This window comes from Dermacentor albipictus, chromosome 2 (assembly GCF_038994185.2).
Source record: "Dermacentor albipictus isolate Rhodes 1998 colony chromosome 2, USDA_Dalb.pri_finalv2, whole genome shotgun sequence".
In the NCBI taxonomy this organism is placed as follows: domain Eukaryota; kingdom Metazoa; phylum Arthropoda; class Arachnida; order Ixodida; family Ixodidae; genus Dermacentor; species Dermacentor albipictus.
Window position 1 is genome coordinate 167684101 of NC_091822.1, and position 25323 is coordinate 167709423.

At 47.9% G+C, this 25323-nt stretch overlaps 1 protein-coding gene across 1 annotated transcript; it reads left to right on the forward strand.

The window, feature by feature from the left end:
• Positions 1-1167: 1167 nt before the first annotated feature.
• On the forward strand, positions 1168-25110 carry LOC139056288 (neprilysin-1-like). Its single transcript, XM_070534392.1, has 22 exons — positions 1168-1299; positions 1673-1732; positions 2024-2145; positions 2659-2733; positions 2973-3134; positions 3328-3414; positions 4389-4591; positions 6173-6355; positions 6931-7017; positions 8443-8573; positions 10779-11010; positions 11848-11946; positions 12383-12460; positions 13382-13494; positions 14412-14470; positions 16009-16060; positions 16127-16194; positions 17653-17783; positions 19614-19679; positions 20573-20680; positions 21300-21376; positions 24832-25110. The coding sequence occupies exons 2-22, from the start codon at positions 1683-1685 to the stop codon at positions 24929-24931; spliced, it is 2283 nt and encodes a 760-aa protein (XP_070390493.1). The 5' UTR covers positions 1168-1299; positions 1673-1682; the 3' UTR covers positions 24932-25110.
• Positions 25111-25323: the final 213 nt, after the last annotated feature.

Consider the following 25323-nt stretch of genomic DNA (forward strand, 5'->3'; position numbering starts at 1 on the left):
TGTTTGTTTGTTTGTTTGTTTGTTTGTTTGTTTGTTTGTTTGTTTGTTTGTTTGTTTGTTTGTTTGTTTGTTGTGTTTCCGTAGCCGGTGTTGCGTTCTCCAGGGTAGCATATCGTACTGATGCCGAGTTGTAGCGACGCCTGCCTATCGAAGCTCGACCGACGTTACTATTGGGTAGCGTGGCGTTGTCGGCGGGCTGCAGGCATCCCGTAGACCATGGCGAACGGGCAAGGACGAGACGATTTCTAGTGCGAAACTTGCACGATTTATTCAAAGGTTGATGAAAGATGATGAGAAGAGAATGAAGTGATCTAAAGAAGTACATTTCGGAGCCCTTTAAATAGGCTCTCTACAATCGTGGAAGGGATCTTGCTTCCGTCGACGTCACGTGACCGGCACAGAGTCTGATTCGAGGAAAGAGGGCCCCTCCTCCTCCGGTTATAGCGAGCCTCTGGTTATACCGAGCCTGCTGCAAGGATGGGGGCGTCCCGCCTCCGGTTATACCAAGCCTCAGGTCCGGGAATTGCAGACGCTTGTCCTCTTTTGGGCGTTGCTGGTTCGCGGAAGTTCCCCTGTAGAGGTTGACAGTTCGAGGAAAGGGTCCCTCTAAAGTCGCACACACACACACACACACACACAAAAGAGGCCTGAAGACACTGCGGGGCTTCCGCCAGACCGGCACACACTCGAGATGACCATGGCGAATTAGGAAGTCACGCTTCATTTCGACAAGGCATGGTGGGTGAAAGTCCTTTCTGCAGGAAGTGCTAGACGCCAGCCGTAATACCGGCCATACCGGCAACATCGCGTTTGCCCCAAGTAAAATGTTTAGCGCTATTTAGTATCTCACAGTGGCAGGCCAACTAGCCCAAATTAGTGCCTTGGACTAAACCGCTACACGTCAGCTCCATAAAACGACAGTGCTAGCGCATTTTCCTAGTGCAGCTATACACTGTAAAATAAATTACACCATTAAAAAGTGAACAAGGGCGTAAATGGGAATGTAACTCACACCCTTGTGCCCAAAATGGTGTAAGAGTGTTAGCTATAAAAGTAGTTACACCCTTATTTAATATTTAAGGGCGTAATTTATTTTACAGCGTATGCCGCTTGCCCGTAGTGGGTTTGTGCCACTTCCTGTGAAGTCAGCGCCAGTGCACGATGCACGTGAGTCACGAGCCTCACGAGGTCCGTGCACTGACAGCAACGCGGCAGCAAGCTCGATCCTCTCGGTCGCCGTCAGTGCTCTCAACCTCGCCATCATTGGCCTCGAGAACCCACCTCTAACCTTTCCGAGAGGTAGGTCACCGTAGCACACAATCTTCGGCACGTTGCTACAGCGAAAGCTGAGGTTATCGAGAGCAGCAGCCCGCCCTTTACGTCTTTGTGCCTTGATAGGACAGCAGTCAGACAGGTATCCCCTGGTCTGTCACAAAGGTCTCTTTGATTTGTCACCCCTTACTGCCCGGGACTGTCCAAGTCTCAGCATGTTGGCACGGCTTGGGTCAGTAAATCTAAAAGACCCACTGTGAGTGCAAAAGAGAAAGAGTCCATGACGCCAGTCACTTAAAAGCGGACAGTGCGCTAGTTTTCCCCATTTTCCGTTGTGTTGAAAGTCAGTGCAATAGCGGCGACATGAATCGACTTCAGTGAGCTCGTTCGTATTTTGCAGCAAACCAGCGATGCCACCCCCCACAATACAGGACTATGCTTCTCGCCAAACAGAGGCACCGTAAGTTTGTTCTCTTCCTTTTTCTATGCGTGTGTGTGTGTGTGTATAGGGGAGGGGGGGGGGGGCTCAGTCTCTCATGGAGAATTATGGGGATTCCAGAGGTTTGATTTTGTTATCGTACAACCATGGTGAGTCACTCATCCTGTCAGCCAGTCAGTCAGTCAGTTTCTCCTTCATCCATGACTTGCAGAACAGCGGTCAGTCAATCAGTCAGTCCAAAGAACGACCGCCGTACAAAACAGCACCACATAGCAATGACAGACCCGTGTCCCAAACCGCGCACCTGCGCAGGCCTCCCTCCAAGGCAGACAACTTCCTCAACACGTGCGTCACCATCGTGGCAGTGCTCATCGTGGTCACGCTAATCGTCATGGGCTTCATCCTGCTCAAGTGCTTCAGCATCCAGGAAGTCTGTGAGCACACATCTGACCAACGCGCGATTTCGCAGTCTCCGATAGTGGCGACACCGTCTCCTACAGCTACTAGTTTTACAATGAATGAGAGCAATGCGCATGCGAGATGAAAAAAAAAATCGATCAGTCGAAAGCACTGACGTTGCAGTGAGCACTGCACTACTGCTACTGCAAAGTCAATGGTATAACTAAATAATTAGGCAAAAATCCGTAATGCGGGAATATTCTACAAACGCTGGAAGTACGCACTGCTACTGAATCTGTCTTAATTACTGCAACAGCTAGCATCGTTATGCGCAGTAGCTAATGGAAAATCTAGAGACTTCCGCGTATAGTGCAACGGGCGGGTATAGTGTGGTAGAAAGCTCCAATTAAGATGCGAGGCGTTACCTAACATTGTATTAGTGATTGTTGATGAAAAATTAAATGTCCTCCACAAATTTGGGACGCTGACCTACGAAGAGAAATAATCGCACGCCTTTTAATGCTGTCTTCCTGTACAATCACTTTCAGGTAACAGGACGATAACCGCCTTCGGCGACATGAACACGTCCCTGTCCTGTGAAAGCGACGAATGCAAGGCGTACGGTGAGCGTTTGCGACCAACCGTTCTCTATTGGCTACTCAGCACGAAGTACACGGTTTTATCATGCTTTTTAGTTCCTTAAAACAAAGATAGCAGTTTGCGTAATGGCCACTGCGTGGCACCTGCAGTTCGCAAAAGCACAAGGGCGCGGCAGCCCGAATATGTCGTGGTACAATGACAGTTCTGACGTGTAGACCGCATGACCAGTTCTCGCTTGCTGCCCATCCTCCCGGTCGTGCAGCGTTGTCGATGCGGGCCTCCAAGCTGGACTTCCAGGAGGCCTGCGAGGACTTCTACGAGCACGTGTGCGGCGGCTGGACGCGCACGGCCAAAGTGGCGCCGGACGAGGTCTTCAAGAGCGTCAGCAGGGACATGCGACGAGCCGTCGAGGACCAGATCTCCGGTGAGTCACCAGCGCTACGAATACCATGAATTCATTATTGAATGCTGCGAACGGGACAGAGGCGCTTAGCTGCGTACCCCTGCTGTACCGTGTAGATGCATCTTTCTTACATACACTTGGGTTCCCACCGGCAGCCAGTCAGCCGCTTGACCGCAATGCGCGCTCATTACCAAACTTCAATACTTTTTTTCAGAGATACTGAACAACACCGTGATATCGTACCGGGAGCAGACGGCGGCCCAGAAGGCTGCTGCGCTTTACCAAGGCTGCATCAACATAGGTACGACAGCACCATCCTCTCGGGTCACAAGCTGGGAGGCTTGAAGTGAAGCTCGCTCTTTGCACCCGCGCGTCGCTTCTCCTGTGTTAAAGCGACGCTCACCATCCCACATGCCCTCTCACGTTTAGCGAGAGATGCAGAGGGCACAGCGGACACGTGCCTCCCCCCCCCCCCCGAAATTTCTATGTACCAGGATGTCGCTCGTCCAGACCCCGCCCCCTTTCCACGCTCCCTCCATTCCTCGATCAAATGCGTGCTTCTCCTCTGCCCTCCCCCCCCCCTCCCTTTTCCTGAAAAAACATTCCTGGCTACGCCACTGCTATGTAGGGTGGCATAGAGTTACTGTATAAGCTCCCTGTACAGTAACTATAGTGTGGCCAACCGGGCGTTCATCAGTCGGAGCTCACTATATCTATATTGTCTTCTCTCTCAAACGCTTTAAAAGCCTAGACGACTGCTTACCCTCATCGCACTGACTAGCTCGTTGATATGTATCATTTACGTCAGTGAAAAAGAGGAGAAGCAAGCGAGCAAAGAGAAGCGCTTATCTGTTGCCATCTTTCTGGGGCGTAACGAGGTGTGTTGAAGACGCAACAAGTGTATATGAACAAACCCTGCTACCAGTTTAACGCTCACTACAAGTCCAGATCGCAGAAATGCTTGGGCAGAGTCGACTATATGTATATACTTCAGATTTGGCCCCTTCTACCGAGTTTATCAACTCCTCCAAGGCGCTGCCGTAGAAACGCTCGGTCGAAACCAACCTCACCTCATAGTCACTCTGGTACCTAAAACAAAGATAGCAGTTTGCGTAATGGCCACTGCGTGGCACCTGCAGTTCGTAAAGAGCACAAGGGCGCAGCAGCCCGAATATTTCGTGGTATAATGACAGTTCTGGCGTGTAGACCACGTGACCACGTGACCACGTGACGTTTCGTGCGCCTTCCCCGCGCGTCTTGTTTCGTCGAGCGCAGACCTGCGCAACAGCAAGGGTACCAAGCCCCTGGAGGACCTGCTGGCGCGCTACGAGCTCTCGCACTGGCCCATTGTGAACCGGACGCAGCAGTTCCGCACCTTCTACCTGCTGGGCAACGCCATCCGAGAGCTGCGTCTGGACGCGCTCATCTCGGTCAGCGCACACCTCGACTACCACAACAGCGAGCGCTACATCCTCTACGTAAGTGCCCCCAATCCATTTTAACGCGACAGCGTTAAGGAGCTCGTGTCGCAGAAAAGCCGGTGTCATCGGCGTCGGTGTCGGCGGCGTTGGCCGTGAGCGATAAATCCCAGCAGGCACTTCATGAATAAAAAACAACTTGCAAGATGGGCTGGGTGGGAATCGAACCAGGGTCTCCGGAGTGTGTTATTCGGGTACGGTGACGAAGGTCCCGCTGGTTCCGGCAGGCACGTATTATTCTATTGGTCCTGCAGCCTTTTGTCTTCGCACAGGGGCAACAAATATATATAAACCGCAGATTACTGCGGCCAAGAATTCAGGTGGCTCAGAAATGTGAAAAGAAAATGCTCATTTCTTATTCTGTCAACGCTCCTAGGCACTAGCGACGTCAAGGGTTTTTTGTTTGCAAACGTAAAGCTTGTCTAAAGTGTTTGCGATCTATAATTAGCGTGTGCACGTGCTTCGAGTCAGTGATTCAGTGTATACTTGTGTAAAAAGAATGCCAAGTGACTGACTGCACAACAAATCGATATTTAATTGTCGGGCTCTTTCAAATTACAGAACTCGCTAGAAAATACACAAAGCATCGCCGTGTCACCTGGGCTTTCAATTGGAGTCTGCAGGAGCCCCTAACCTTAGATGTAACTTTGGCGAATTTATCGACGGTCCGTCATTATTCGGGTCTGTTAGAGGAATTACGTTAGGGTTTATTCATTTCACTAAGTGACCGCTGCCGCGCTGTGTCAACTACAACAGAGGGGGGAAAATTTTAATCCATTAATAAAGCAAAGCGAAAGCAATTTCACATGTATACATACATGTAGTACCAAAAATAAATACTGAATCCTTGACAGAAAATTCGGGGGGGAAATAACACTGCATTTGACAGAAAATGCGAGAAGCAAAGCTCAGCGTAAATGAAGAGCAAGTGAAGTCAACGGTTGGAGAAGCAACAGATATTATACGGAAAGCCAGAAAATGAAATTGCACTGCAATTTGTCGAGCTATATCGAAGTAACCCTTACTGTACCTTCAGGCAACCTATTCCGCGTTTCACGATGGGTGCATGAACTGATGGTTTTACATGGGAACGTGGCCACTTCCTCGAATACTTCCTTTTTCGGCCTTGCTTTTTCACTACCAAAAATACTGAACACCGCGATACATAACGAGACCAGGTGGCAGCCGGGACTGCGCATGAATGTGTACTTCTGTGGGTCACAGGAACGCGACCAATCCGAGCAGGCAGTCCATGTGTACGTAAGGTGCACAGGCGTCTGCACGTGTGTGGGCAGGGAACTCGAAACCCGGTACGCGTGCAAGAATCACCAGACGCATGCATGCAGTGGAGTTGCACTAAGTGAGAGAATATGGAAAGGCTATCACACGTTTACGAAGGAAAGAAGAGCGCTCTTTGCAGTCCGAATCTGTAGGTCCAACGAAACGGAGGAACTTGCTCCGTGGGTGATACATGCGCGACGACCCTTCGCATCTTCGCACGAATCATACAAAAAGCGGGAAAAAAAAAATCTACGAGGAGGCGATGTACCCCACGCAAGGTTTCGCACTGGTCACACGCAGATAGGGCAGCCCTCGTTCGGCGTCGAGACCCTGGTGCTGCGAGGCCGCTACCGGACTCCCTTCTTCCGCATCTTGCACCGGTACAAGCTGTACATCTACCGCTGCGCCCTGCTGCTCGGCGCCAACGTGGCCGCCGCCGACATCGTCAACGACATCGTCAACTTCGAGGCAAAACTCGCCTACGTGAGTGGCCTGTGGCGCTGCGTGCACGTGGCGACCTCTGTGGCTTGTCTCGATAACGCGCCGTCGCGCGACCATAACCCCCAAGTTACAACCCCCGAAATCCCGTTGCAATATAGCTATCCTTCAAGTGTTCCCAGAACATAGTTAGCTATCCAGACGACGAAACGACCGCGCGAGCACGGAATCGAATCCTGGATTGAGAACGCGAGCGAAATGAATTTTTCGATTTCGTCCCTAATACAGTTCTTTTAGTCTCCTGCTGATTGTGATCACGACTTTACACCTATACATAGTATGCACGTACATCGTTCAAGCATACTCCGCGACTTCCGGTTTACGGCGGCGCCATGTTGGGGAACCTATAGGCCTATATGCGCGCGCCTGTTGATAAGGTCCCCCAAGATGGCGGAAGGTAGCGGAAGCAGACGACAGCAGCGGATGTGACGTCCCGTGCATACTATGTATACGTGATTTCAAGCGGGGAAAGAAGAGCCCGTGCTATGGTGCGCCGTTAAGTTACGCGTACCTAACAAGTGAGGCCGTCGTTTTACTCTTCCTGCTCTTTTCCTTTCCAGATCTCGGAGCCGCCGACCGCGGTCCGCAACCCGCAGAGCGTGTACAACCTGATGTCGCTCAAGATGCTCGAAGGCGCCATACCCGAGGTCAGCGCCTCCTGACGCTGTCGTTCTGCGCAGTTTTTCTTTTGCACAACTGAAGTTGCACAACTGAAGTTGTCTACACAGTGCGTACAAAAAACCGAATATGCCTGTCGAAGCGCCTCCTTACAGTATGATAGGCAACGCTCACAGCATGGATAAGAAAGTCAGGCGAAGTTTGAGGGCGGAAGGCATACATTGCGAATGAGTTATATACACTGACGCGAGCATCAAACAGACAACAAATTATAATTTCTGCAGCTGCATCCTACTTTGCTATGCGCAGTCCGCTTCAGCCAGATGTGGGGCAAACCACAAGCTAATTTAAATTAAAGAAACGCTCTCAAAAAACTTGTCCATCTATTAAAGCGCGAGACGTTCGAGTCACGTGTATGCCTGCGCATATATACGTTCGCATCAAAAGTTTGCGAGAGGTTGGCGTTATTTCAAACTTTGTATTTCTGGAGCAAAATTCAACTTTATATACTCCATGGGAGAGCGATCGACTCAGTTTCTAGTATGCTGTGTGAGATAACACTACAAGGTAGACTGCTTGGGCTTGTTTGTAAGACATATCTCGCTCGTATTAACTGATTGCCTGCAGCGGTAGCCCAGTGGCTATGGCGTCGTGCTATACTGAGATCGAGGTCGTGGGTTCGATGCAGACTGCGGCGGCCACATGTGCGGGGAAATGAAAAGAAACGCTCGGGTAGTTAATTTACAAACTTGATTTTTTTTTTTCATTTCTTGTGTATGACTGGCTGTCATCTTGCTGTTATGCCAACTTACAAGGGGTCGGGACCTCGTCAAGCTATCCAAACTTTTCGTCCTGTACTCCTCCTCCTTTAAGGAAATAAATTTATTTATTTATTTATTTATTTATTTATTTATTTATTTATTTATTTATTTATTTATTTATTTATTTATTTAGGTGGATGCTAAAGAACCCTAGGTGGTCGATATTAATGCGGAGTTTCTCACTAAGGCGTGCCTCATAATCAGATCGTGGTTTTCGCATGTAAAAACCCAGACCTTTCTTTTTTTGCCTGTTCTAAGTGACAAGGACGCAAAGACAGAAACGCAGCGCTTTGTATTTGTCTGTTTACGCCTGTGCGTGGTGTGAGGGCGCTTCAAAAAACGCAACTGGAGAACAGACGCTGCTTGTCTTTGCAAGACGTTAGCATCGGGTTGGCACTACACCGTTTCTGCGTTGCATTGCATTGCCATTGCATTGGCATTGCATTGAATATTATTGAGTTGGATTCGATTGGATTAGATTGCATTGAATATTATTGAGTTGGATTCGATTGGATTAGATTGCATTGTGGTACCAACGACCGCGACCTGAGATGGAACCCGTGATACGATGCTCAGACGAACTAAAGTAAAGAAAAAAGAAAGAACACGGTCATTCGGGCGCCGCTGCCGCAGATCCGCTGGGTGTACTTCCTGAACATCGTGCTGAAGGACGTGGGCGTGTCCCTCGACCTGGACGACCACGTGGTGGTGATGCACCCGCTCTACCTCAAGCGGCTCTCACGGCTCCTCAAGGAAGTGTCGAGGCGAGTTGCATCTACTACACTGTAAAATAATTTACAGCCTAAAAAAGTGAAAAAGGGTGTAAATGTGCCTATATCTCACATCCTTAGGGTGTCCATTATATAGATAACACCCTAAGGGTGTGAGTAATAGACAGATTTACACCCTTTTTCACTTTTTAGGGTGTAAATTATTTTACAGTGATATATGGCCCAATGCGTAGCAGCACACCGTCAAGCGAGCCGCGCGGCGAGTGTCAACAGGTCACGCCGTCCTGCTCCCACGTGACCATTTTCTGCGTCATGTCGTCACGACTGCGGTCACCTCTCGGGAAACGAAACGTTGGCTGGCTGTAAAAAGGCTGTTATATCGAGGCTTTCCAGTTTTGTTTTGTTTTTCATTGTTTCAATGTCTAAAACCTTAACCTAACGCCAAGAAAAAAAATCAGTGCCCTTCCACTCTGGGAAGAAGCGTGAACAGAGAAGCTGCGAAATGTGGGCCCCTTAATTAACGGCGAACTGCACCTCCGCCGCGGGTCGGCCCGGCATCGCACTACCTTCGGGATCGGCCCACGTGTGAAAAATTGCTGGTCTATGCATTCACGGAGACAAGATCTGCCAGCACCTAGCCATAAACAGCTTCGCTGTAAAAAGAAAAGGGGACTTGAACATATGTCGGTATTTCTTTAACGCGCACTGCAAGCAAACATTAGGCCGAGCTGACGCGATGGAGTTGTCACGATAATACTTATAAAGTCCACTGCCAGCACACAGGCTTCAGTTCTCCCAGTAATCTCTATTTAAACCTGTCCTGCGCCGCTATGCGTGGCATATGGTAGACCGGTTCCAAATAGTATTTGTGGGAGATCTTTGTAGCGACCTTAATTGAGGGGTCAAACGTATGGGCCGTTGGAGACACATCATTAGTGCTCCGAAATGCTCTAAGCGCCACATTTACGAAGAATCGGTATGCGCCAACGCGCAAGCGCCGCATCAATTCACTCTCAGGTGACCCTGCTGCCCTCAAGAGGCGCGTTGTTTTCAGTTGGCGATTTCCTCAGCGACTAGGTCGACTGCGGAACGCAGTTATTTGTATATAGTGTCTCTCTAGACTGTTTTTATACAAAGCACTTCTGAAGTACCACAGAAAACAATCAAAGGGGCTAGAAACGTGCTGCGACGTCACTTATCGTATTTACTCGGCTGTAACGAGAGTTTTTCTTTTTTTTTTTTTCGTGACTTTCGTTGCTTGAACTCGACCCTCGCGTTACGTTCGAATAACGGCAATATTTATTATCCTAAAACAAGTATTCTAAATTGCGCAGTTTTTAACGTTACATTAGCAACACTTTATGTCTCAAGTCAATCCACAGACAAGTCAAAACTACTTCTTTGGTTTGTGCATGTTGTCTTCTGCTCGCCATTTTCGCTGCGCTCGTAACTGGTGCTGTACGGTTAAGGTGCCGCGTTACCCTGCGGCCTTTCGTGATCGACTACGTTCATTCGCAACGTTATAGCGAGGCCAAGCGTCCGGCATGACGGCCGCTTCAAGAGACGAGTAATTTTGATGGTAACTTTGATGGCAATTTTGATGGGCAACTCCGCGGCTCATATATAGCTCCGAAAGAGCATTCTGCCGACGTATAGCGCGAGCTGACGCTTTCTTGTCCGGTACTTTGAAGCACAATAGGCATGCTGAGAGCAACAGAAAAAACTGTTTCTCGAACACCTCCCCTCACCCTCTTATCTACTTTCATTGCGCTAGCTTGGCACCACCAAAACCCTCTCCTCTTCTGCGCGGTCCTCGCCTCTCGTCAGCCAATTAGACCAGGAAAACCCTGTCACGGTAGGCACAGCTACGTTCGCTTTGAAACCAAAGTCGCGTCTTATATAAACGACGAGAGCGTTCGATTTGGCTGTTGAAGCAATCTTGCGGGTCAACGCCCGGCGTGAACGTTCCCGGCAGGCAAAATTTACAGACGTTGTCAAGTTGTCACAAATTAACGCTTTTTACGAATATTGTCCGAAAAGGCTAAAAGCGAAGCGTTAACTTAGGCGCCTAGTCTTTGTCTGCACTACGCACTGTTTGTTTACAAACATGCGGTTTGTCTATAATCTCCCACTAACAAGAGAGAGCGAGAGAGAGCGGGAAAGAGAGAGAGAGAGAGAGAAGGAAATGCGCGTAGTGCACAAGTGCTGAACGGACCGCTCTCCCCGCTTTGTGCGCAGTGCTACGGTGGCCAACTACATCGGCTGGCGCATCGTGCAGACGATGGGCATTCACAGCATGGACCGGTTCCGGCGGTCGCGCTTCCGGTTCGACCGCTACCGCTACCTGGTGCAGGACATCATCGAGCTGCCGCGCGAGTGCGTGCGCCTCACCTCGCAGCTCATGTACTTCGCCGTGGGCAGGCTCTACTTCGACCGGCACATCAGCAAGCCGGCCGAGCGGTACCGCAAGGTACGCGCGGTCGTCGCCTAACTGAACTCCTTACGCCGTGATGGCTGCACGAAAGAGGCAGCGTGGATTGTGCACTCTAAACACATTAGAATGCTGGAAACTGCTTCGCACCGGAGTAACAGCTTGTCTCGTGTATTTTTGCCTTCCTTCGAGAGTTTCCTTACACGCCGATATCGTTTCAATAGGCAGGCTTTTGTTGTTGTTATTGTTGTTGTTGTTGTCGTTGTTGTTGTTGTTGTTGTTGTCGTCGTCGTCGTCGTCGTCGTCGTCGTCGTCGTCGTCGTCTCTCAAATGTGTCCTTGTCATCCTTGGTGTGTTAGTGCTATGTGCGCAGGGCAGCGAACCTCAACTAGTGCGACTGGGGCACACTACCTCAGTTGTTTCTCTTCGATTCGCACTATGCTTCTATCTGGCGTTACCAATATGGAGTACGTTAACTCCATCTGTATACCCATTCAGTGGACGTACTTCATTAAAGGTTTAAGTCGAGTTTGGAGACGCAGTTGGATATGGGACAAGCACTTAGTCCTGCAAGATCACTTAGCAAAGTAAAGATCAACTCGTTTTATTCTCACTGTTTCTGTCTGCCGCACGTTCCCCCAGATGAAGTAAGTTTACTTCTTTTGCACACAAAATGAAGGTATGTCATTAAGGGTGTAAAGTAACTTTCAAGACAGGATTACATGTGGAACAAGCAGTTAACCTCGAAGAGGGAGTTGTAAGCGCTCCATTTCGTTCATTAGGTACATGTGCGATTGCGGTGACGTCCTTCGTGACGTGGCTACAGCGGTGCCGGCACCAGCCACTCCCGTGGGTCTCGTGTTTCCCAACCTGCAGGTGTACGACCTGGCAGAAGAGGTGCGAGACGCGTTCGCCGTCCTGATCGACCTGAACACCTGGATGGACACCGAGACCAAGGACAGGGCCCGGCAGAAGGTACTGGTTTGCACAAGCACGGCTGTTCGGATCGACAGGGAATTCTCAGTAACTCGACACGACAGCGCCCATGCCTACAGCCAACTTGAAACTCGTGCCCATCCGAGTACGATTGATAACCAACTTCGAGTAGGCCTGCTTCTGTTTGCACTATAGTATAGTATAGTATAGTATAGTATAGTATAGTATAGTATAGTATAGTATAGTATAGTATAGTATAGTATAGTATAGTATTAGTGAACTCGATAAGCACACCATTCCAACAGGCCTTTGGAAGTATACCATCTTTGAACTGTTTCAACACAAAAGCGCTTCATGGCTACATCGCTTGATTCTGTAACCAATTCACATCTATGTTTCTTTTCGTAGCCACTGCAATCAAGCATACATTTCGTCCTTGCACGCTTTAGTTGCTGAAATTATACTTTTGTTGCAGCTCCACCACCTGCAGCTTAACATCGGCTTCCCTCCGTGGATCCGGAGCGACCGCGACCTGGACGAGTACTACAAGGACGTGAGTAAATCGCGCCGTATAGACATTTTTTTTTTTTTTCGCGAGCTGAGTGAATCAGTCACCTTACTTGATAATGCCCTCGGCTTTCACGCTGAAAATTTTCGAATTATATCCACGCGCGGGTGAAAATGCTAGCGGGAATGCAACACACTGTCGCCTTCTGGCTTCTTTATAAATTAGCAACAAGAACACAATGAGACGAGACAAGTGACACGCATACACAGATGCCGACCACAATCCGACTGTAGGTTACGTTGCAGTCCGGGGCCTCTTCGACCGTCAAGGATCTTTGTTGTCGTTCCCTTAGCAAGAAAGAAATTGGCACATATATGAGTGCTAGTGCCGACCTCGCACATTAAAGCAAGATGTTCAAGCGGCAAATGTTAAAATGTCAGTTGACAGTTCAATACAATTCTTCCGTGGATTACCTGCGGCTTAAAATTCTTTTCTCATCTCAATCGCGCGGCGTACACTGCGGAGACATCGCATATTCTCAAGGTATCTCGCTTGTCTCACAGCTAACGCCCTTATTCTTAATTGTAATGTAAACCACAGCTTGGTTAAACTCTCTCTTATTCTGACCACCTGCTGGAGCGCGCGCCGCGAAATACACCTGACACGAGAAAACTTGACAGCGGTAGATATTAGGTTCGTCGTATACGCAGTTCTTGTGTAGGTTGTCGCTGCTGTCACTACATTTACTTGCCAAAACACACCGCCCAACCCCCACCCCCCTCCACCCCCCGGCCCACAAAAGAAGAAAGAAAAAGACTTCGCTTCTTTCCATTAACGATTCGATCTTACCCCTTAGGGATGAGAATATTAGCCAGTGGACAGACCAAGCACCCCTTGTGCATCCAAAAGGGTGTTACATGTACAACGCTTGGCGCTTACGCTCTTCCCCTCTGCGGCTACTCGCAGCTGCCCGACCTCCGCAAGGAGGAGTTCTTCGTGAGCCTCCTCAAGGTGTTGCAGATCCACACCCGCATCTCGTTCTCCAAGCTGCGCAACGTCAGGCGGGCTCCGGACTTCGGGTGCGTATATACGTGCACGCGTACAAGTTCGTTACGCCAGTCCTGTTTCGCAATACTCGTACACGCTGTATAACTACAAAGGACATGTTTGCCGAGGTTACGCTGCCAGTCATTGCGGCGTATACACGTACTGCAACTACACGCTCAAGTTTGGGGAAACTTAACTGCACAGGGTTGCATTGTGGTTGTTAGACTTTGCAGCTGGTAACACTGCGTGACTGCGGCGCGACAAATACCTGATATTCAGCTCCGCCGAGGTCAACGTGCGTATTGTTCTACTCGATCGCCTTCAATATACGCGATGACGTTCCACGTGACCGCCTGAAAGCGAGTCTGCCTTTTAAGTTGCTCGCACTACCGAATCCCGGCCACGGCGGCCGCATTTCGTTGGGGACGAAATGATTAGGCGCACGTTAAAGATTTAGGCGCACGTTAAGGAACCCCGGGTTGACCAAATTACACCGGAGTCCAACTACGGCGTACTACGAGACTAACCCCGCCACTCCAAGTGCAGCACAACTTGGCGTATACCCCCTGTTGGCGAAGTTTCGCCTCCGAAATCTCCGCGGCGATTCGCTTCATTCCGAAAATATCGGAGGTCCATGACTGCCCTTTTTTTTAATAGCGTCTTTTTTCTTTCTTCTTAACTCAGGAAAAAAAAATGCATTCAGTGTGCTACTGTATGAAATAAGAAAACAACAGGATCGGTGACTTCTCTAGGCTTTCGCACGACAATTTCGGGACGTCGCAATGTTCAAAAAACAGGTGCATGTACGCAACTGCTGGTCTATTCACAAGCGATACTCCAGCTTAGTAAGCTTTGCGTTGTTCGTGCTTAGTTGTTTTCGTTGTTGGTGGTACAACAAACAGACATCGATGAGTCCGCAACATTATTTGCTGCACCGTTTGCTTTGCAGATGGTACCCGGGCAGCATCGATGGCTCGACCTTCTACAGCCATCTTGGCAACTATATTCGTAAGCGCATGCTTGACTGAATAGCCTATACAAAAATTGTCTGATTATGCGCACACGTCTATGATAGGTGATTATAAACAACGCGCTAATAATCCCATGCCTTACATAAAATTGCAACAATAAGAGAGATTTATATGCATAAGTCATATCCTCATGGCCCTTTAGAAGAGTACTTTTGAAATTAGGAACGCCATTTTATGAGGGCTCCAGAGAAAACGGGGAAGTCGGGAGATGGAAATTCCAAGCGATGAGCAAAACGAGAACAAGGTGAAAGCTGGAGCCAACGTTTCGACCTCACGCCCTCTCCCCTTTAGAACCCCACCTATATACTCTATATGGAAAGCACATGTCCTCTTGAAGAAGTGAAGTCCACTTGTCGAAACTTTAGCTCTAGCTTTCACCTTGTTCTCGTCTTGCTCATTACCTCTTGAGGGTGGAATTCACGCTACGCCCGAAGTGTATCAAGGGTGTTGAGTACATTATTCTTACCCTTAATTGTGTAACGTACATCGCAGTGTGCTAATTATGCATTCAATAAAGGTGCGAAGATAAAATCTTGATATTCCGACACAGCATTCGGTACACAATTTATTCTTCACGGCGTTTTTTTTTTTTTTCTTCCTCTGTTGGTGTGCGCCAGTCATAATGCGTCCGAAGAGAGCTGAAATTCAGTACGAATAGATCGTTGCGGGTATTCGATGAAATTACAATTTGGCCGAGTATCTCAGTTTCCTCACGCTCCCTTAAGCGCAGAGCTCATCTCCTTGGGAGACAATTCGTGCGCCATTTTATTGCGTTTGAAAGCCAAGGGGGGTGAATTTTCTTAGTCGCTTAAGGCGATTAAACAATGATAAAATCAAGTTATAATAACTGTTACACAGGAATTATCAGAGTAGTGCATATATATATATATATATATATATATATATACACTGCTGTCTTTCTCCATTGCCATATACGAAAGCATCTACAATAGATTCCACGAATGCGCACTGTGTGTGTGTGTGTGTGTGTGTGTGTGTGTGTGTGTGTGTGTGTGTGTGTGTGTGTGCGCGTGCGTGCGTGCGTGCGTGCGTGTGTGTGTGCGTGCGTGTGTGTGTGTGTGTGTGTGTGTGCGTGCGTGCGTGCGTGCGTGCGTGCGTGCGTGCGTGCGTGCGTGTCTTATTCACGAAGCGGTGGTATTTCTTCTCCTGCGCAATAAACCAATTTTTTTTTTCTCTTACAGGCGCCTTTTAGAAAACTTATAGGCATGTTTTCCTTGCGGGGTTTGAGTCGAAACGCTCCGAGTTCTATAAAACATCAGTCTATACCTCATAAGGCATAAACCTCATAAGGCAGAGTTTGACGGCATAAATAAGAACTGCTCGCAGTAAACAGTCGCTACAACTTAAGATTTATCCCTTAAGTGCAGCAAAACGATCAAAGTGATCGCCCAAGAAAAGTGTTTCTACCTTTGCTGTGTATTTCGAAGGGAAGGGTGACACTCGAAACTTCCACGTTAGCAGTGCGCGTGCATTTCTCCCTTCTCTCGTTGACAGTTTTACCGGTGGACTACATCCAGTACCCATTCTTTCTACTGGACATGCCTCCGTAAGTTGCCCACATCGCGCTTATTTTTGAGTGGAAGAAAGTGTTTATTTCTCCAATTCCTCTTAGACCCATCAACTTCGGCGCCCTCGGCTCCATCATTGGCCAGGAAATCACACACGGCTTCGGAGAACACGGTACGTACTCACGGTGCATACAACCTCGATTAGAGTTTTAGCACTTCCATTATCGTATTACAGTTTGCAGGTTAGCTTACGGAATATCGAAAAACCAAAGACGGAGACGGGCGATGATGATGAAGCTTATACCCTTATTAATGGACCGGCACATTGCCGCGCCCTACCCTAATGGAGGGAAAAAAATACAGAATGATGGTTTTAGCCTGTCTGCAAACTTCGTTATTTGAATAGCGAAACACGAGAGACGTCGACATGAGCAGTAGCCTTAGTAGAGCCATCTCATGACGCTTTTTGCGATCACGACGAGATAGAAACGTGATTATGCATGCTTTTAACACTAACCGCAAAATGCAGTACACCTACCTCCACTTCAGGGCATTAAATTTCCGTAAAAAAATTTTTACGAGCCGCAAGTATCAGCAGAAAAGAAAACGTAACCAACACCGCTCTTTGGGTGCCGAAAACCAACATTTATTTCAGTTCATTCGAAGCCCGAAGGCCTCACCCTCCGACGCCGTCAAAAAGTTCAGCAGCTTCGGCTGGTAGTGTCGCTGTGTCACCATCGTTGGCCTCTGAATTCAAACTTTTAGCGGACGTTGTAGGCAGGTCGTTTGCATTGCTTCTGCGGCGTGGCGTGCTCCAAAAATAAAATTATAAATAAATAAACACATTGGTCGTGCCAGCGTGCATGACTTTATGCGCGTATAAGGCGCACCTTGAATAAGACGCATCGAGTAAAATTTTGAAAACAAAACGCAATTTATAGTGCGGGAAATACGGTGCATAACCTTGCTGTTAGTGAGCAATAAGCGTTTACGTACGCCTCGAGGCCTCGTTTCACCGTGCGCTTAATGACTGTGTGCTACGCGTACCATTGAGTGGGTATCACTAACGATGCAATTGCGGGGCAACCGTGAGTAACCCGCTTGGATAATCCAAACTCGTTTCACATAGAATCCACTACGTGGAACATGGCGTCGATCGAATGTCTTTGAACGTCGGCTCATTCCACCGGTACTTTATATCACTTCTAATGTAGTTCCACGTAAGCTTCACGATGTCTAAAATGGAACATCTTAGTTTCACATAGGTGTTACCAACTACCAGGAATATTATATGCAAAACTGTTCCACTTACTTGGTGGAAGTTATGTACAACGAGATAGAGAGTGCGTCGACCACTCCCTATAGTGACGTACCTCGGTGGTGGTCTTCTACGAAGTACACGGTGATTATGCGGACCCGCTATTTGAATGCCGTTGTGGCGGCACGAAATGAAAGTAAGGAAAGAAAAACGATTCGCTACGACAGCTAGGTCAGCTCCGACAGCTATTATCTGCAATTGCGCGTCGTATACGTAGAGCATCATAGGAAATGGCTGCGCAGTTCTTGCTCTTTTCTTTTTAAACTGCTCATATTTTTTTTATTTTTTTTCTGTCAAACAATGGCGACGCAGGCGCCATGTATGACGACCGGGGTAAACTGGTCGAGTGGTGGACGCGGCAGACGCATCGCAAGTTCATCACAGGGTCGCGCTGCCTGCTCGAGCAGTACGACCTGTTCAGCAACCCCGTCACCGGCAAGAAGGTGAGCAGCTGGCCTCCTCGACAAAACGTTCGCACACTATACCCGCGTGCGGATCGGAACGATCCAGAAAAGCCCGATGTACTTGTTGCAAGCCGGGGCCTTCCTTAAGTGATTACAGACGTCATGCATGGTAATAATGGTGGGGCGCTAGTCTGACAATGAAAGAAAATTACACCAAATTGTCCAAGTTGGCCATCTCGCCTCTTAGTGCCTCACCCGACAGCAGCCATCCTGTAAGCTCTGACTAACCGAATGTGCCATGCTATATACCTGGCGGAATTGGAAAATGTGGGGATATTTTACAACAGTGTCCCTGGATAGCAAATGTGCTGAATAGCACACACGAATGTGTGGTGCCCGGTGTGTTCACATCATCAGTCCTGATCCAGCTTCGCATTCCGCGTCACCCGCCGTGGTTGCTCAGTGGCTATGGTGTTTGGCTGCTGAGCACGAGGTCGCGGGATCGAATCCCGGCTACGGCTTCCGCATTTCGATGGGGGCAAAATGCGAAAACACTCGTGTACATAGATTTAGGTGCACGTTAAGGAACCCCAGGTGGTAAAAATTTCCGGAGTCCTCCACTACGGCGTGCCTCATAATCAGAAAGTGGTTTTGGCACGTAAAATCCCATAATTTTTTTTCGCATTCCGAGTCTATCAAAACAGACCATGCCAGTTAAATAAAGTTCATCGCATACAACTTTTCAGTTGCAGCTCCCGCACTACTAGCTGCGATCAGTATTTGTTACATATACCATTTCAGTTACGCAAACAAGCAAGGACAAAAGAGACTAGAAGGGTGCCCCAGGTGACAATTTTAAATCTTAGTCATAAAAAACAAAGAGTAAAAAGGAACAAAATAAAATAAGGTGAGGCTCTTACGAAATAGGCGTCGCCATGTGTATGCAAGCGGTAATTTCTAGCCACCGAGCTCACGGAGAGTATGCGGAGGATTTCAACGGAGAGCGTGTGACCAGGGCCATCAATACTTTCGGGTGGGCCATAGGTGGTTGCTGGAACTCGCATTTATATTTGCAGCGCGGAATGAATATATACTCACACAAAAAGAGACAAGCAGACCATGACCGGGATTTCACTAAAGGCTACACCAAACCAAACAATGCCTTAGAAAAAAGTCTGGTAACTTTTGAGGGCCTACTTCCCAAGAGGCAAAGCGCATATAGGCTCCGAAGGTAAGAAAGGGCGGCAGGAAAGGAGGTTAGCTTGCGGAGCCTAGCTGCCTAGCGCAATGCTCCCTCTCCTAATCTTTTTTTTTTCCTTCCTCCATGCACACAAATAATGTGACGAGGCTTCTTCTGGCGTCATAACTTCTTTGGCAGCTCCTGCTTGAGGATCACTAATATCCAGCTGACAACACATAAGGAGTATAGCTGTATTCTACAGCATGTATATACAACCGGGCAACACTTAAAAAAAAAAGGATTCCTGCACAAAAATGGGTGAAATTAATTTATCAATATATATATTAGGGGTGCGGCGGTATTGGCGCGAGATTCAGTGATAAAAAGTTTCACCTTTATTTGCTTCGTTTATGTTCGAACTTTGCCCTATTTGTTTTCTCCTTTCTTTTCAAGAAGATACAAATGAAGTTCTAAAACAACTTTCATTATGCTAACTGTATTTAATGTTTCTTTGGGGGTCATTTAATGTTTATTATTATTTTCTGAATGGCAGGGAGCATACAGAAAGCATGTGATGTACCACAGCAAAGCATATGCGCTCAATAACACTACTTTTGTTATTCTTTCCAAGTGCTTCACCGCGCATGGGATTAAGGCCTGCGTCTAATGCTACGCTTTCCTTTCCTTAGCTGAGCATCAACGGCACGCTCGAAATCAACATTGCCGACAACGCCGGACTGAGGCAGGCCTTCAAGGTAAGCACAACGCGACAGGAACAATAGCTGACAAGACGACTTCTAAATAAACCGACGCCCGCCCTATATCCGGTATTCCCTTTATCGTACCTTAAGACCGGAGGCTGTTCATTAAGCTGAACGTTCATTAAATAGAAATAGCTATTCGTAGACATATTATCGGCGCGGAGATATCGTAGTTCTTTGTCGATATCAATAGTTTGTTCCAGCGAATGTTCGATGAAGTCAGTGGCACCTCACTGTACTGTTCTCGCCCACATATATGAGTCATGTATTTTCGGGACCGTACGTATAGAAGCTGAAATTGATCCCAATGGCACAGGATCTTTGATGGCATTAGTGCCACGGCGCGTGGGGGGGAGGAAGGGGGCGACTTCCAACCACATTTATCACCGTCACCACTGGTTAACAGGCGCTCGAATGTAGCATACTAAGCGACACCAAAGAGCAGGGCTTTTCGCTTGTCAGTGACGATGTGTGCACTGTTTACAAGATGCCGTTAGGGTTGCAACGGTTTTCCGCCAGCGCAACCGGTTTTCTCCCCACAATTCTGACTGCCGGTTCGACCCCGACACCGGCACGCCACTTGCCTGTTTTCCGGTTCTCCCTACATACGTGGTATGCGCTTTGTCGGGCGTTCATAAATAGCTGAAACTTTAGCGCATTACCACCTTTTGTTTTCGTCTTGTTCGTGTTTTTGCATGCAGTACGTTATACAAATAAATCTGGCACCGTACGTTGCACACAAATAAATCTAGCACCGCGCCATCTATTTTCGTTGCAAGATCTATTTTTCGAGGCGAAAGCGGCAACCGTAGATAGCGTCGACGCTGCCCGTTGTCTCAACGAAGTTCGTAAGCTCGCTTCTTTCTTTCGTGCGTATTTGAGAACAGGCGTACCGCGTGTACATGATCAAGTACGAGGAGCTGTACGGCATGTACGCCATTCCCGGGACAGAGCCGTACACCATGGACCAGATCTTCTTCATCGCCTACGCGCTTGTAAGTGGCAACTAACATCGAACGTGCTATTAGCATGCAATATGACTAAAAACACTGATTATTTAATCATTTATGAACCGAAACACATTCAAGCCGTAAGAACGTCAAACAAACAATATAAACATGCAGAATATACTAGACGTGAATTTGATTCGCCAAAATCTGGAACGAAACTTTGTGTTACATTTGGTATATTACGATAATTTACTCTTGGCTGATGTTTGGGGGATTTTTTTTCGTCGACATCGTACCAGAAACGATTCTGGAACACTTATAATCAAATATATAGCCGGATGCCAGATTAACACGATGTATGATCTCGCTATTCTATGAATTGTACGCACGCATTACGATGGGAATGAGTTCAAATGCTTGTGCGTCTTTGCCTCACTCGGACTCGTCCAAACGTCTCTTGGTTCTGGCGAACTCCGTGTGCGTACATGGTGGTTTATCTGTCCCCCAAATTTGTGAATCAGTAAAATTCTCTGCAAACATTAAGTTCCCGGACGTGAAAAGTAGAACAGCAGAGCACTTAAGACTGCTAATGAAAAACGCATTTTTGATGAGTGGAAAGCGCGAAATGACGATGCCGGTTTTCTTTTTCCTTTCTGTGTTCCAGTCGAGGTGCGAAGTGGCCCGCAAGAGGTCCATGTACTCGTACCTCAACCCGCGGGACACTACACCCAGTCGCTATCGGTGAGTGCTTTAGAAATTTAAACAACGCAGTTAACGGAACATCAAATAGGAATATTAAGTTGAGCTGTACTAGTAAATTACGCTTCTGCAAAGCGACTCTGAGAAGAGGCTTGGTAAACTGGAAACAGGGTGTCTACCAAGTTTACATTGCTAAATTACCTGAGTTTTCCAGGTTTTCCCCGAGTGCCTTTGCAAAACTACCTGAGTGACACAGAACTTGTTTTATGTCAAGACGGGCTGACACCATGTCACCTGATGCTAGCACTATCTACTAAGCATGTATAAAAATTACTTAATGCGCTTTGAATAATAAGGAGTACTGTTTATTTTATTCAAAAAGAAAACAGAAGGGCGGATTTAGTAAAATGCACAGTAAATAAAATATCTTTTTAAAAAAATGGTAAAGCCCATTGCAAATGGAGTCAAACATTTTCAAATACGAATAAAATAAGATGCACACAGAAGCAAATATTTTCGAATATGAGCTATTTCTATCAGCTGACAGCAAGCTCATTGGTATGAGGCCCGAACTTTGTCGCAAGTGAGATTCTTTCTCAGCAGCTGGATAGTCGACCCCAACTGTCCTAGCATACTCTCAGCCCGCGCAAAACGCCTCAGTGTTGCGTTTCACTGCATTAAAGAGTTTATTTTGGTTTGGATGAGGGACATCTGCATCTCGGCGTCAGCCAACACTGTTTTTTGAGCTCAAGCACCTTCGAAGAAGCGGCGGCACGCTTCCTTTCCCTTTCATTCCTCATTGCGTCGGTTACTTCTGTTCTCGTCCTCTTTCCACCACGCGTTCGCCCCACGGGCCATTTGAAACATCCTCTTGGTCAGTTGTACAGTCAACGTCCGATTTTTCGGACTCCCAGGGGTCGCGAAAACGTCCGAAAAATCAGACAGAGAGTCCGGAAAAATGAGTGCATGTCTTTTACTGCCCTCAAGGGCTCAAATCACTACAGGCACGTCTGAAAAAGCTCTGAAGGCCTGCCAGTGCACTTTTTAGGCATCTCGGTGCTCGTATTGTGACAGGAGACGGCGGGTGCACGCGTGTGTAATTAAGGAATACATACTGGGTCCCGTGGCAACTGCCCCTTCCCACGCTTGTTAAGCTTCACCGCAATACTTCACGTATACTTCACCGCGCAACATAATTATATTGAGGCGAAGCTTACTTTCGGAAACCGACATAATGCAACTCGTCGTGCTTTCCGAGCTTCGAAGCCGTTGGCGAGGATTACAAAGGCTGAGTCGGCGGAATTGCTAACAGTAGCAAAAATCGAAGTAGCCACGCCTAGTGTTGCCGCGGTGGTGACTACGGCTGCCAGCAGAACTGCGTGCGAGAGCGCCGGTTCGAGGCGGCGAGATAATCAAAATGGCGGCGGTGGTGGCTTTGAATAATTCCATTTCGGACCTGCGGTCACGGCAAAAAGTCCGAAAAATCGGACGGCGAAGGGTCCTTGCGTCCGAAATTTCATACGCTCTTATACACTGACTCTGTGAAGATGGTCGTGGTGGTGCCGCGAAGCCGTCCGAATTATCGGGCATGTCTCGAAAATCAGGGGACCGGGAAATCGGTCGTTGACTTACACTGGCAACTCCTCCAGCCGACGACACGGCGTCAAAGACAATTCGTTACGATTCCTTTCTGTTACTCGAGCCAGCATTAGCGCGACTTTCGTTCCCTTTCAATAAAGTTACAGCTAGTTTTCCTTGATAGAAGCACAATTTCCCCGAGTTTTCCCCGAGTATTTCCTACTTGGTAAACACCCTGTCTAAGGAAAGACGCAAAGACGAAAGACGCGCCAGCTTGCCGCGACGTCATAAACTTCGACGACGTCCACTCCGACACTTATCAGCAAGCAGACAGTATACATCGCGCTCCAAAGGAACCAAGCTCTCAGCCTGAAGCACTCGTCTTGCAGCGAAACGGCGAAAATGCAGTGCACTCGAGGTGCTGCATCGCTATTCGTTTCCCCGACTTCAAAATAGCGGCATCTGTGCGTCGCGATTCGTTTCACCTGTTTCATCCAGAGCAAGCTTTGCATAAGCTTCACCTGCACTGACCAAACAGGTGGTGCAGCGTTTGTGCAGCATGCGTTGTGCCAGTTCCGCACGAGCAAAAACTGGCACTGAACTAGCAGAAAGTATGGTTCAAGAAGTGCTGGGCGAATCGAATGTGCCTTGGAAGTGCTGGGGCCGAGACTTCGGCGCGAAATTCAAGAAAGGGAAGTTTGGTTTTAATTTCCTCCAGTAACAAATAAACTTTACCTCCGCCAAATAAATATAGTCAAATGTACTCTACCAGTAGGAACTGATTCATTGATGCTTGGAACTCGCATTTGGTCCAATCGACCGCCCTTTCCGCTATGCCTTCGTATATTCATGCAGCCGTCACCACGCCACGTCATCAGCCCTAACCACATCGCGAAGACACCCATAGCCGCCACTGCAGGGAACGTACCAACCAAACTCGTGCCACTGTGGCAACGTGCAATCGGGGGATCCCGATTGCGAGATTGCGCTTGACAACGCGAGATTCAGCGCTTGACAGCTTGTGCGACGGACTACTTACTCACATTTGCAGCGCGTGCGCTTGTATTTAGTAGGCGGCAGCAGCGGCTTTCAGCGCAGATGTCATTCTCGGCTGCCATATCGCAAGGACAGCTATGCGCTGTCTTAGGTTAGTTAAATGAAAGGGAACACCAAATATATATTAAATGAGTTTAGATTAACAGTGTTCCTGCAAAACTATATTTTTGTTAATTTGACGACAAGAGGTGGATTACTTGAAGGGAAAATGAAGACCAAACTTCCCTCTTTTTTTTTACGTCACATCGAAACTCCTGCGACCTATGCCAGTATGACGTCAAGGATTCTAAAGTGCGGGATATTCTTATTTGGGCAGCACAAGCTATTTGAAACGCAACAAAAAAAGTTCAGGTTTTGGCTTCTTCAGAATGAGATATACCAGTCCATCTTTATGGATAAAAAATTAACATGTGAGCAGACGTTGCCAAACTCCATTACGTCACTGCGAGCTGGTCCGAGATTTTCCAGGCAGTGTCGCCACCAGTCTTTCAACTTTTTTTTTATTTCTCTATGGTCTTTCGTTTTTTGCGACTTTCCTGTCTTAAACCTTTTCTCGCGGTAAGAGCGAATCTTATTTTTCTTATTGAAAAATGGTAATTCACTAATACAGCTCAATTTCAATTTAAGTACTCTCTAAGTCTCAATGTCATGCTGCTGTCGTTGCAACGTCACCGTAATGCTACCATTGTCGTGATAGTACCATTTTTTTTTATACTGCTACAAAGCTGGTATAGTCATTCAGTTCAGAGCGGGACCTGAGCCCACCTTTTGGCACCGCTATCGCCCAGTTCTACCTTGTTGCCGAGGGCCCCTCGCCGTCCCTTTTGGGCAGCTGCTGAAAGCAGTCACTGAATTGTGCGCAGGACCATCGTACCGCTGATGAACTTCGAGCGGTTCTCGGAGGCGTTTGGCTGCCGCGTTGGCACCATCATGAACCCCGAGCAGAAGTGCATCGTCTGGTGATGCCTGCGGACACAGCGCCGTGGTGCACCCAAGCGATCGCCTCACGATGTCCCGCCTCTCGCGTGGCTTTGAATACGCGAGCTTCAAATATACGATGTTACGCGCATCCTACTGTCTAGCACAACCTAGAGAAGTGGTTTAAGCTAATGTTCAATAATAACATCGGGTATAAGTTTTTACGGTGGTACACCATGAAGTTGGCAACCCAAGGACAGCAAGCCTTGTCCTTGAAATTGCAATTAAGAACACATGCAGCTGCCTTCGTTTTCATGTAAGTTGGTAAAATGGAATAGAATGTGAACACTTGACATGTAGACTATGTAAATCTGATCTCAGTGGTTCAGAGCAGGACGAGGAATGAAGCGAGGCCACCACAACTTGGTCAAAACTAA